At 40.9% G+C, this 14,029-nt stretch overlaps 1 protein-coding gene across 1 annotated transcript in view; it reads right to left on the bottom strand.

Annotated features, from left to right (window-relative positions):
* The window catches only part of SUCLG2 (succinate-CoA ligase GDP-forming subunit beta), a 105,699-nt gene extending 92,313 nt beyond the window's left edge, over nucleotides 1-13,386 (bottom strand). Inside the window, exon 1 of the mRNA XM_030228035.2 lies at nucleotides 13,279-13,386. Within this exon, the coding sequence (XP_030083895.1) occupies nucleotides 13,279-13,362 (84 nt within the window). The 5' untranslated portion in view covers nucleotides 13,363-13,386. The remainder of the gene's footprint in view (nucleotides 1-13,278) is intronic.
* Nucleotides 13,387-14,029: the final 643 nt, after the last annotated feature.

Here is a 14,029-nt window from a genome sequence, read left to right as displayed (position 1 = left end):
TTCATCTTCCAAAGCAGGAGCTAGCATCCAGGTCATGCTGGTTAAAAGCCACAGAGGAAACTGTGTTCCATGCCCATCCCAAATCGCCTGCTTTGGCTGGGATGCCATATGGCAGCGAGGTCCCTTTGGTACCAGCAGGTCCAGCAGCCTCATCCAACACTGAGCATTATGATCAAAGCCTCAGTCTAGACCTCTGTGATATATTTATGAGGGATAAAATTGGTTCTGTGAGCTTAGTTTAGGAAGAAGTCTTGAATATTTCCCTGGCAAAAAACAATTTCCATACTTTTGTTCACAGCAGTCAGGAATTGCTCATTTTTTAGTCTGTATTAAAGCACTATAAGCAGAGAAGGCATTAAACAAGAGCATTTGGTTTTAAATCTACAGGTAGAGCTGAAGACCTTTTAACACTCCATTACTTAGTCCTACAAAAGGGAATTCATTTGAACTGATTAAACCCCCCCCCAACTCTAGTCAACAGCTATAGACCTTTGAGTTCCATATTTATTCCTGAAAATATAGCACACAAAATATCCTGAGCAATAAAATACACAGAAAAAAATACCTATCACATTTCCCAGTTTTCTAAAGGTTAAAGCATTTTGATCAATAAACTGCAGGGTAATTTATTGTTTTATACCAATAAACCATATACTCACTTCTCAGAAGAAGTGAGATCTGTCCATGCAACAAAGGTTTAAGAAACCTAACTTCAAATAAAATAAAACCACATATGAAGTATGGCCCTACATTTTGTTTAGTAAATCTGGACTGCCTGTTCTTGTGGATAATTGCTACTATTCCTAATATCCATGATTCTTTAAAAAAAGATGCTGTGTTAAAGAACTAAATGGTTCTCTCCATATACTCACAAAATATAGAAAGAAGAAATAGGGGCTTGTTTATAAAAGGAGCTTACAGTTACTATAATTATTAGGATTGCTATTGTTAAATTGTTTAAAAAATTGGAATCAAACAGTTGAGATGGTGGCCAAGAGCTTGGAAAGCATAAATTTTAAGAATTCCAAGTTGAACAACTTCAGAGGAGTGAAACAAGCCACCACCTCTGCTCAGAAGCTCTCGTTCTGAAAATGAGACTGCACTGCTGCAAACCAAGCCTGGGGAAGACAGTATCAAACTCCCTGCTCAAGAGCATTTCTCCTTCCAAAGCAATTACTCACATTCACTGCAATTCACTGTCCAGAACAGCAACACTCCAGAAGAACTTCAGAAATCTAGTTTGAAACAATCACAGGATTGTTTTATTACTGCATTAGGTGTTTGTGTCACCATTTACTTCTAGTTGAGGCAATCAAAACAAGTGCTTAGTTAAATCTTGCCCTGAATACTTTCCCACAGTTCAGGACAAGCCAATTTCTCTTGTCACACATTGCAAGATTCTTTTTAAGAGGAGCTGCTGCAAACCAGAGAGAGGAATCAGAGTGCATCACAGCAGGAAAAAAAAGATGGTGACAAACATGAAAGAAACAAAGAGAAGAGCTTTGTTAAACTAGTAAATGTCAATTTTTATAGAAGGAATCTATTTTAACTGAAAAGCTAAACAAGGTATATTTAGGAATCTCATCCTTTTTAGTTAAAGGAAAGTACTTTTCTCCCATCACCAGGCAGCACTGATTATTTTAATAAAACCTAATAAAGCAAGGATTATCAACCTGTAGGTAACAAAGCACACTAAACCAATTGATGCCAGTTGACATCACTCATCTGTTGAAAAACAGGCAGTCACCAATTACTAACAGAACAATAATTTGTTTGTTTAATGAATATGCTAATTTACTGAGCTCTCATTAGACAGATACACAGGCAATATTGATGAGTTCCATAAGGCATTATAAAGTATGGCTGAATTATTTCAAAACAAATTAAAGCAGAAAATATTGTACACTGTTTAATGGAATAATAAAAGCCTGGTAGCAAGTGAATCCTCTGGGTGAGCCCTCTGAAAAAGGCCTAAGTTAAAACCATGACCCATCATCCATGTTTGGGTATGGTCCCTGGAGAGCCTTCAACTGCCTGAAATGTACCTGAAGGCTCTTCAATAAATACAACAGCTTTTTATTCTCTTAATGTTGTCTGGTTTTAGGTAGTCCCAACAAGGCATCAGTAGCAGTAGGTGTCTAGGTCCCTCAGCAGGGACACTGGAGAACTTTGCATTTTCCACACAACCACCTACAGCACCTCTGTTACTAATAAATCCTAAGTAAAAGCTGGTTCATCTGCATTTAGTGCAATGGAACACAGCCCTGGAAACAAAAGAAGTGATTAAATTTTCAATTCACAGTTCATTTTGCTTGTGTTGGGGCTGCATCTAGTTTCTCTTTTTCTCTCTTAATAATTTTAAGTTCCTAAATTAAGAAGGAAATAGAAATTGGTTTTTCACTCAAGAAAGGAATCACTACAAACCATATCTGTCAATTTGTAATCATTTATTCATACACAATTTAAATGAGAAACAATATTAAGTTCTCCTTCAAATTTCAGTTCTACCAAAGGAGTTTTATTTCAATAATACCACAGAAACGAACAGAAATTTCTATCAAATAAACACCTATAAAATATCCTCTACATAAGATAGCCATATAAGCCACATTTCTGCTTTTTAAGAAGAAAATATAAAGTTAGACACAGGGGACTGCAGCAGGGAACACTTTTAGGCAGAGTAGGAAGGTCTGACATTTTTGTGTAATACAAGACAGTTCAAAGTAGCAAGATCCTGCAGAAACCAATTATAAAAAGAACAGTTTCAGCCTCAACCTGAACAGCCTACCCAGAATGTTAAAATTAACCTGGGAAAGTGAACGATTTAACTAAAGAAATAAGCCTACTGGATTTGACCCCAAAGTCAAGTCATGAATCAAACTCCCTCACTCTCCCCCGATTTGCTCACTGAAGTGGGAGAACCTTCCCAAAACTCGCTCACTAGCTGAACTGCCAACTTTCCAAGGTAACTGAATCTAAAAATATGTAGCTCTAGTAAAGGTTTTTCCCATTAAAATTAAAATGCCACCATTACTGGGGGTTTTATACATTTCATTCACTACCTACCGCCTCAAAATTAATTCATTAATGCATATATGAAATATTCCTGAGGATTTACCCCTTCCACCTTTGAAACAATATTCCCTTCCACTAAAAGATATATTAAACTACAATGACATATTAATCAATATTTATTAGGAAACATATAATGATGTTTCAACAGCTCTCTTTATTTTTGACCCAGTGCTTTCCTTCCTCTCTCAGTGGTGGAATCCCTCATGTGGGAAAGAGAAACATCAGGAGTGTGTCCATCAGCTCTGGATGCTGGGGAGGCTTTTTTTTGCTTTATTTGTCTCTTTCATTAAAGTCCACCTTCTAATTTTTTCCATAGTAGCTCTAACAGCAAATAGTACAATGGCAAATAGCACGATTTTGCTGTGCTTTATCAAATATCACAGAAACAGAAGAGGATTTCAGACAACAGCACCCATCTCTTTCACAATTCTGAAATTTAGATTACAAAACCATATTAACTGGATTAAGAAAACAGAAGAGTGTCTGTTCATGAACCTTTCCTTTTAAACAAAACCATAGCAATATGCATGTAAAAACCACAAAGTTTTAGAAACATCTCAGTTATGTCTTGTGTATTTCACAGTATTGCAGATGAAATTGTAAGGATAATAAATGTTCTCAGGGTGGACGTGGACAAAAAGTCCTGAGTGCATTCTAAACAAAATGTAATGACTCCCTTACCAGTTCTTCTGAATGTTCCTGCTCACTGTCTACTGCAAGAAACCCTTTTACCTCAAGGGTTTCTGAATACCCGCCCTACTAAGTTCTTTTGACTTGATCTTGTGCCCCTCCTTGTCCTTCTAGGTTCAGTCTGATTGCAAACTGACTGATCCCAGGCTTTACCTCTGCCCTCTCCTGGACACAGTTGGTGTGGGGGGATGTTCTTCCACTGCAGAACTCAGTCAGTCATTGGCTCCAAAAAACACAAATGAAATTACACAATCCTCTTCTAATGTGCCTATATATGTACAAACTCAGCTTTCTGATTTATCCTTCTGTTTACTTCTCATGCAAGGAAGCAGACACAAGAATGAACTTGAAGCAAGACCTTCACTCATTGCAGATTTAAAGTCTCCAGTAACGATTACACTTTATAGACTTATTTACAGCTTGCTTACACTCAGGGATTTTGACAGCTCTTCTGTAAATACACTCTCCTACCCACTAAGCTCCATTGTAAACTACCAGGAACATGCACAGGGTCACACTTGAGCTCCTTCTGTCATTCTGATTCTCCTTATCTCACAAAACCAGAATCTGAGCCCACATCCTCGTGCTCTACAAGGCAGATCCTAGCAGCCACCACCTGGATGATCCTCCTGGGTGTCTGCATGTATGGGTTTGTGAGGCCTACAGTCCTCAAAATTAAGAGGAGAGGGTGGGAAGAGTGTTCTCTTGAATAATAAGACCCTGACCTCACTTCTCCATTTCCCACACCTTGTTCAGCAGCTGTTTCAGTCAGGCTGCTACAGGCTGACCTCCAAATAAAGCAGGACATTATCAAACCCCTGACAACTGCATCCTGCTGCCCACCCAGGGGAGTATTCAGGACTCTCTTTATATACAATCAGCAAAACAAAATTTCTGCAAATTAAGTGACAGCACCCTTGTGACCCTGAGAAGTTCTGGGATGCATTTGCTTAGTGTGGACAGGCTGCCTGAGCAGGGCTGAGCACACCCCAAGCCATGAACCTTCACCTGAACAGTGAACCATTAGCAGCTTCCAAAAACCCTGACACAGGGCAGGTTCCTTTCTCTGTGGGATTACATGAAAAGTGTCTGGTTCAAACAACATGCAGAAGGTCACCTCACAAACAGGATGCCACAAAACAAACCTGCCAGCCCAAACACCAAGCTTCCAGTGCACTCAAAGAGCCAAACAATGCCCTCTCTCCTTACTGCAGAAATTGTTGGCAAAATATTTTTTCCTTGCATTTTTAAACCAAATTTCAGCCTAATAAAACAGAATTACATGTGCCCAAAGAGCAAGCATGTCTACAGAAGTTTTACAGCTCTGGAATTGATTTTCAGAGCCTTTGCTTGGGCAAAGGAAGAATATGAACTCCCAGATTCAATTTCTGCTTTTGTCAATGTTCTCACCATCAGAAGTTCTGCTTTGCAGAATTAGTAATTAATTTTAGTCAAATTTTGTTCATTTTGCTTATTTTGTACTTCAAAGCTTTAAGAGAAGCATACTTTCCTGACCTAAAAAGTAAGGCTTTGAAGTATCTGATGAAAATAAACTCACTACCATACACAACTGCATAATCAGTGGCAGAAAATACTGTAACACATTCCCTGCCTTGGCAAATGAAAGAAGATTGTTGGTGATATGCACAACACATTCAAAAAGTGAAATAAGCCATCTTCTCCAGATATTTTAAGTATCTTGAGGGGAAATTTTATATTTTTGTTCTGATCACAAAAATGTGTTTAATTTCCTAATTTTTTAAAAGACTAAAATGGTATTTTTATGCAACGATGAAGAAATGCTCTAAACAGTAAACATAATCAGAAAAAAATCTAAAACTATTGTACCACCAAACATGAGACTAAGTAGCCACTACCAACTTTTTCTTTCCTGCATGCAAATTCAGCTTTCTAAATGGTTACAAAACCCAAAAAAATATTCAATAAGATTAAAAGAAACATTTCTGTTTCTGCATTCATATCTCAAGTAATCATATCTATCAAAGAAGTGTTTCACGCCTACCATGCCCTAGAAGAATGCTTTTTCAAGTGTTAGAAGTCACTGATATTTTAAGAAAAACACCGATAAAATGCCAATTTAGACAGTTTGAGCTCCATTTTTCATCACAGAGAAGGAAATATGAAACATAATCACAGCTTTTTTGTTCCAGTTCTTTAATATTGAAGTCAAATCATGATAATTTCCACGCTACCTGACTATGTCATCACAGAATGACTTTGAACACTAAGCAACATAACGCTTCCAAGCAACAAAAATGCAAATGCCCATGGTAGTAAAATGAAGAAATATAGACAAGTATCAAGAGAAACAGTTTCAGTGCATGCCTAAGTCATATCTGGATTATTAAACCAGTCTAGAATGGTCTATACCAATTTCTTTCCTGGAAGCAGTAAGTAAAGATTGGTACCCATTTTTTGTTTCCATCCGAATTGACATCCTTTATAGTTAATAAGTCTTGGTTTTAATTAGACTATTTGACTTAGACTGACATGAAGCCAAACATTAAGAATATTTTTCCTTTCTTTGCTGGTAATTTCTTTATTAATATTTTTCCATTGTTTATACCTAATTATATCAATTCACTCTGCTGCCATTCTCAAATCTCAAAGCAAGCTTAGGACACTACAAGAAGCATCACTTCATCATCCTCAAAGACTTTGACCTAAAGCAGATTTCTACATTTCTGACTGTATGGAGGGAGAGAAAAGTAAACTTTAATCCAATGAAACATCACTTCCAAGCCCAGAGGATGATGGCATTACTCCAATGGTTAAGGAAATTGGGATTGTGCCCAGCCTTGTTTCTTGTACCTTACTGCTGCGACCCATGCTGCAATACCCAGAAATAAACATTAAAATAAACAACAGCCACTGTTTTTTCCTCAGCTTCTCCCCAGAGGGGGCTGCCAGGACCCTGACCAGTTCTTGCTCCCACATGTGAGGTTCAGCAGGGTCTCCTGTTGTCAGCTCCTCACACATCTGCATTTGGAAGTTATCAGAGTTCTCCAGAAACCTCCTGGAACTCCTGATATGTGTTCCCTGCTGTGCTGTCCCTCCAGAGGACCTGGGGAGAATGAAGTCCTCCATGAGGACAGGGCCTGCTGAGACTTCCTCAGGTCCTTGCTGATGCAGGTGCCTGCAGCAGAGATGCACAACAGCCCTGCCAGAGATGTTGGTGTGCCCTCAAATCCTGACCTGTGGGTTCTCAGCTGGGTCATCAACCCTCCCTAGATGGAGCTCCAGCACTCCAGCTGCTCTGGACTCATGTCCAATCATCTCACATCATGTTTAAAGCAAGCTCTAAATATCTGTTCCTCTACTTCCAAAATTTATGGTGTTACTTTAGACTATTTTAATCTGAGCCATTTAACTGAAAAACAAATCTAGACTGAAACTCTGCATGAAAGAATTCAATTAAATAGATTCACTGTTTCCAATGTGTTTGAAGTGACAGAATTGAAGACGATAGAAAATTTTAGGGAAAATACATTTTTATGCCATCTTCAAACCTTAGCAAGCACTATCTTGACAATAAAAAGGCTCTGTTTCCTTTTAATAGGCCTTTCATCTTTAATTATCATGAAGAGCTCTATGTTTTACCTATACCCATCAGTGTTATGTACAATTGGCACATTCAACTCCTCCAATAATTGGAATTTCCCTGACATTTTTATACCAATGCTCTGTATGAACAGCTTTTTTTTTTTTTTTACAAAAGGCAGTAACTGCTTTTTTGGCTGACATGAAATTAGCAGATGTCAAATTAAACTGTCCTTTTGTCCACAGATCCTTCAGAGAAAGATATCAAAAGATGATGAAGTGTTCCATTAGTAATCTGTGTCTGGTTTTTAATTTGCAGTTTCATATTTTTCAGTCAAAAGTCTCAGACAAGCAGGCAAACCTAGCAAACATGATCAAAACTCTCACTTAATTTTTCACTCCTCCTGACAATTCTTACAAAACTTTTGCATCTCATAAAGAATTTAGGAGGACAAGAGTTAAGACACCAAAGGTAAACTACAGTGTGAGTGATTTTCTCTCTTCCTGACACAAACTGAGGCTGATTCTCACAGCTTACACTGCTCAGACTCCAACCCAACCCAGACTGTGATTCTAAAACACACAAAATAAAGACAAACAGGTAGACAGAAATTGATCTGTCACCAAGTACTACCCATGTGCAAGGTAAGTAAACACAAATGAATAATAATGTACCACAAAATATGTTCATAAGTCTTTTCTTAAATGTTTAATGTGAATTAAACATCCCAACCCACATTCAAGCCCAATGGGGGTGTGAGTGCCTAAAGCTTTATGATTTTGGACTCAAAGCTTCTTAACTCTCAGATCATCACAGAATCAAAATAAAATTTAATTCCATTTTGGGATACAGACTCTCATAGTTTAGGGAAACCCATGAGCAATTAGGAAGAAACCAGAGAGAGGACAGGAAGAAAAAAGCTCATGGGTAAATCTGCTCAAAGCAGCACCTTTTAAACAGAAGAAAACTTGCATTTATTGAACGTATTTTGTGCTATCAGTATAAATTGTTGACTGAAGAATTAAAAAAGATGTTCCAACAAGTAAGTGGAAAAACAGCAAGTCTTTAAATTCCTTCACAGTTAACATTTAGCCACTAATTATACAAAAGCATCACCATCAGCATAATAGCACAAACTAACTACAACACCAATCTAGGGTTTTAATTTTCATTACCACATTAAAGGATGGCTTCAGCTTGCAGTTCAGAATTTAAGTCTCACTTGTACAACAAAGAATTCAGCAGCACAGCAAAATTCCACTACTGAGGAATTTTTCAGAATAGTCAATCTTAACTCCTATTTGTTTCATACCCACTCCTGCTGTTATCTTGTTAAAATAAAATCAATAGCTACTAATCATGGATCAATGTTTAATAACCAGTTCCAAAGCTACTGTAATATGCAGCTGGACAGGTAATATGACTTCTCTGTCCTATGTTTTATTAAAGGGCTATGGAAGAAATAAGCTGAGTCACAGATGGTTCGAAACTGCTTTTAGAGTATTAGAGGAAAAAATATTCTGGAGAAAATCCTCAAAGTATATGTTCAAAGCTGTAGATGATAGTCACAGTCACAAATAAGCACAGAAAAATTGGACTGGCCAAGGCAATAATGAGCTGAGCTACTCACTACAGGCGTGGCCAACAAAAATTATCAGTTGAGGTTAAATCCCTTTGGAATGAGTGAGTCCCCAAAACAGGGAGGGAGACAACCTCATTTCTATACATTAAATGAGGACATTGCCCATTTTTGTGAAAATGAACCTTCCAAACAAGAGAAAGGATAAAATAACAGAGAAAGGAACTACTTCTAGGAAACAACTATACTCCAACTGTGTCTAAACCTTCATCTCACTTCTCTGTATTCCCAAAAGAACCTCAGCTGCTTCACACATTTCAGATAAAATCCCTGCTGGCAGTCATCAGCCAGATAGACCAAATGAAAGGTGACTTAAAAAATATCAAGGAAAAATAAAAGGAAAACCACCACATACACTGACATTTCCAGAGAAAAACAGGAGGAAACAGTGACTCAGATAACTGTAAAGAAAACACAATTTGTCTATTGACACTTTATCTAGTTCCTCAGGAGGCAGATCAATGAAAAAAAACCACTTGCTTTTATATAAAAAAAACTTCAACCAATCCTAAACATACCCAAGGAATGTAGGAAGTCTCTGGGTAAACTGGTTGAGAGTTCAGATGTAGGGTCAGGAAGAAGGATTTATTCAGAGCCATGTTTAAAACCACAGATGTGGATAATTCTCCATCTAATGTCATATCCATGAAGGCTCTCTCCTCTTACCTAGTTAGCCCCATCCCCTGATTATACCTCCAGGAGGTAGAAAGGAAAGTAAATCAATGCAGCAAAATGCAGCTTTTCTGCTCCAAGGCAGAGCTGTCAGTATCTGTGTCAGAGCCAGATTGCTCCCAGGGTAGAAGTTCCACTAGCAGAAAACTAACTGGGGGGAAAAAAATAAAAAAAAAATAAAATCACAGTCTGAGGTTATATTTATGTTTTCATTTCCTTTTTCATCTCAAAATAGGATTCAATAACCATGTGTTTAATGGAACTGCAGGGGAGGAGTGGGCCAAACATCTGCTCCACTTTGGCATTTCAGTTTTGTCTAGAGTTTGAAGAGGGCTTTCCTGTCATTTAGATGAGGTGCCTGTAGAAAAAGCTGTTTGTGAAAGTCTGTAGGCTCATGTATTTCCTGCCTCTAAATGTAAAACCTTGAAAATATAGCAAAACTGCCAACCAGGAAAAGCCAAATAGGGAAGCAGTCCAAAGAAATTTTCAAGAACACCAAAGAAAACTAAGAAAAAAAGAAAAATTCTACATTGAAGTAGCTTCTAAAGCCATGAATTGAAAAGTTTTTTTCAGTAATGTTATGTGTCACGTGGAGGATCAGCTACCACAGCTGATAGTTTCTTGGAAAAGGCAGAACTTTCTCTGTTCAACATTAAAGAGGTTTTACAGATATACAAGTCTAGGAACTGAAGGCATCTGCAGTGAGCAACCCCGCAGTTCCCTATTTGTAACATCCATAGATTCCAGCAGATTTTATACCAGAAATCTTGTTTAATTTCATCTTCCCCTCCTTCCTTTTTTTGTTTTTTTAATATTTTCAATGCATGTGGAATCTGGATGTGTTCAGGCAGGACTGAGGCCCATTCTGAAGGCTGGGATAGGGCTCATAATGCACCAACCAACCTGCTCACCCTATGAGAATACTGGAGAGTTACCTTAAGCACTTTATTTTTTTTTTTATGATTCTGATTTAATTGTTCCTCATTTATATTCATCGCTGAATTTCACTGCATCTGAAGCTATTTTGAATACACAGCATTCTCCCAAAGGGCCCAATCCAACTCCCATTCAAATAAACAGCCTTCAATGGAGCCTATTTGTTGCCAGCCAACAAGATTGAATTCTGCTGCCGAGTGGTCCCCGGAGCGTTTGTCACAGCTCTTCACAAATATTGCTCCAGCAAGAGCAGGCCTGAATGCTCCTGTCCACATGCACTGCAGACATCTCAAACCTATCTTTTATCTTCTTGAAACATTTGGTCAGATTTAAAACTCCAGCAGCACAAAGAGTTGAATCTACCAAGAATATAAACAGCAAAAGGAGTAAAAAAATGCTCAACAGTTATAAAAAAGTAAAGGCAAAGCAAAAGGATGATAAAATAATTTCATATTATAGAATCAACTACTATTTACTGCACCCCTGAAATGAAGCTACACAGGAAAATGTCGGCAGATTACAATGACAGCATATAACCAAATTTCACAGCTACAGTTTCGAAATAATAAGAAATTTTGCAACAAAGTGTAGAAACACCACTCCAACAGTAAGTCATAAGGGCTATGAGGAGAGATTCTAAATATCACATAGGGTTACCAAAACAACAAAGTTGGAGATTGATCACATTCACACCATATGGAAGACCCTCATCTGTGCAAGAAACACCATGATGGGCTTTAAGGACAGGTTTTGGTGGTTTGTGCTAAATAAAGTAACAGTGTACCTTCTCATCTGAGCAACAGAATGTATGACAGAAATGAGAAAAACCTTCAATGGAAGGGTTTTTACTCTCAAATCCTTTATCCTATTTTGTAGCACAGAAATCCAGACTCTGGCTGATCAACACATTTGTAGCTTAAAATCTGAGACAGTGGAAGATTAGGAGACTGTTTAGATGGGAATTCTATTATGCAACATTGCCAAATTGAAGACCTTTATAAAGGAAAGTGGTTTGCTTTGAAGTTAAGAACTTGATTTGTTGTTATACAGTATTGATGTGGTTCTTGAAAATAGCCTACTTGGAAAACACAGATCTTGGGAGATGCTCTCAGTATCTGGCAGAGTGCAGAAACAGAATAACAAAATGTGATTTATAATACAAGCTCAATAGCTCTAGTTCAAAAATAATGCACAAAAAAAGATGTTTTTTTTAAAGTTGGCCACCTTGATATCCTAAGAATACTCTTGAGAATCTGAGCTGATATCCAGTTATTTTAGTGGGGTAATTTACAGAGTGCCTCCATGCTTTGAGAGATGACTGAACAGACCATGAGCTCCTAATTTCCACCTCTATCTCACTGCAGCACCAGAGACAGGGCTTGACACCAACCAAAGCACCTCAACCAGAACACCTCCTGAGCTCACACCAAGATGACTCTTTTCAGACAATGCCCCATACTCCAGCCTTTCCAAGCCCTACAAGAAGAGGGATGTTACCTCCAAATTCCTTACTGCAGGATCAGACTCACCCAAGCCTTGATGGCAGGAACAGATCTTCAACCATACAATGCATATTCCCCAAACATTGTTGTGACTGGCAGCATTGCCCCTCCACAGTAATGAGATTAAATCTGTATATATACAGATAAATGTATGTTTATAGATATCACTGTGTGTGTGTATAAACACATAAACAGTGTGTATACATGAAACGGACGAATGCTAAATCAACAAATCAATTGCACTGATTTCTGTACCCAGCATTAAATAGGAAAGCTGGGCACAAAAGATTTCAGATTTACAGCCTGCTTCAGGTTAAAAGATAAACCACACAACTGCAGTTGTGCAACACAGGTTAAGCACCAACAGCACCCTTTACCCCAGAGCCCTGCGCCTGCAGCCAGGAGCATTCCCAGCAGCGGCACCTGCAGAGACAACCGGACACAAACAGATTTTGTTTGCTCCAGGGGCTTTTGCTTCGGGGAAAACATTTATGCACAGAAGTGTGGACCAAAGTAAGATTCTCATGCAGCTGCTCATGATGAAAAGGTAAAATAACGGAGTTGGTTGCCAAAGGCACGAGGGCTGTCTAAATGTGCGTATCTCATTTTACCTCGGCATGGCTGCTGTCGAGGTGAATAATGAACTCCTGCTACACCTCAAGAGAGCCCCTGAGCCCTTCCAGAGCTCAGCTACTCTTCCCCACCGCTCTGGTGAGGTTCAGGACCACCGGGGAAGCCTGAGCAAGGATCGATTTCCCAGGAGAGCACAACCAGGCATCTTCACCCCAGCGTGACCTTAGCCAGCCGCACTGAGCCAAACCAACGCGATGCTGCCACCGAAACGCGCTCAGACAAACGCCATCGCTTCGTGCACAGCGTCACCCAGCTCTGCTACTGAAACAATTCAGACTTCGGGCAGGTGTGGGAGCACCGAGGCGCTCGGAGCGGGCGCTCCCGGCCAGCTTTGGTCTGTCCAGCCCTGAGCCCGGCCAGTTTTGCCCTGCCCGCCACAGCTTCGCCCCGGGGCAGCAGGTCGGGCGCATCCTCCAGCCCGAGCATCGCAGCCAGCGGGAGCACAAAGATCCCTCCCGCTGCCAGACACGGGCGCGGGGAGGCTGCGAGCGGAGCCGCGCCGGCCGCGGGGCTCAGGCGGGCACGGCGAGCGGGGACGGCGGGGTGCGGGGCCGGGCTCGCTCACTCACCGGGAATTCGGCCCGCAGGCGGGCGGATCGCAGGGCCAGGTCCCGCAGCACGGCCCCCGCCTGCCCGGCCAAGGGCGCCGCCATCTTCCCCGCTATCCCCGCCCTGCCCCGCGCCCCGGGCGGAAGCCCCGGCGGAGGCGGAGAGGGGCCGGGCGAGGCCCCGGCAGCGGCGTTGGGGGCTGCGGGAGGCCGCGGTAATGGGGTCGGCACCTTGCGGAAGGGTATAGGCCCCTGTGAGGGAGCGTGCGTTATCGCTCTGACTAGGAAACGCTGAGGGAGTTGTGCCTGTTTAGCCTCGAGACCACCGAGAGGCGACTCCGTTAATGTGTGTAACTGTCTAAAGGTTTCTAGAAGATGGACCGGGCTCTGCTCGGTGGTGCGCAGCGATAGGACAAAGAGGCAAAGGACAGGGACTGATGCCGAGGAGGTTCTGCCTGAACATGAAGAACTTCCTCGCTGTGCACTGACCGACCCCGGAACAGATCGCAGAGGGAGGGTGTGGAGCCTGCCTCGCTGGGGATGCTCGGCGCTGTCTGGACACGATGCTGTGCCCTGTGCGCTGGGATGACTCGGCTTGAGCAGGGAGGCTGGGCCGGAGGAGCCGCTGTGGAGCCTTCCAGCCTTATCCATGAAATTGTGTTTGAGATGAGTGTGCCCAGCACAGCCGGGTTTGGGACTGGGACCGAGGGCGGTGACCAGAGCAGGCAGGGCTCTGTGGAGAAGGCAGAGCGGAACATGCAGGCAGCGATGA

This window comes from Serinus canaria, chromosome 12, assembly GCF_022539315.1.
Source record: "Serinus canaria isolate serCan28SL12 chromosome 12, serCan2020, whole genome shotgun sequence".
Taxonomy (NCBI): Eukaryota; Metazoa; Chordata; class Aves; order Passeriformes; family Fringillidae; genus Serinus; species Serinus canaria.
Note: the sequence above shows the minus strand (reverse complement) of the source record. Positions and strands in the feature narration are given on the sequence as shown.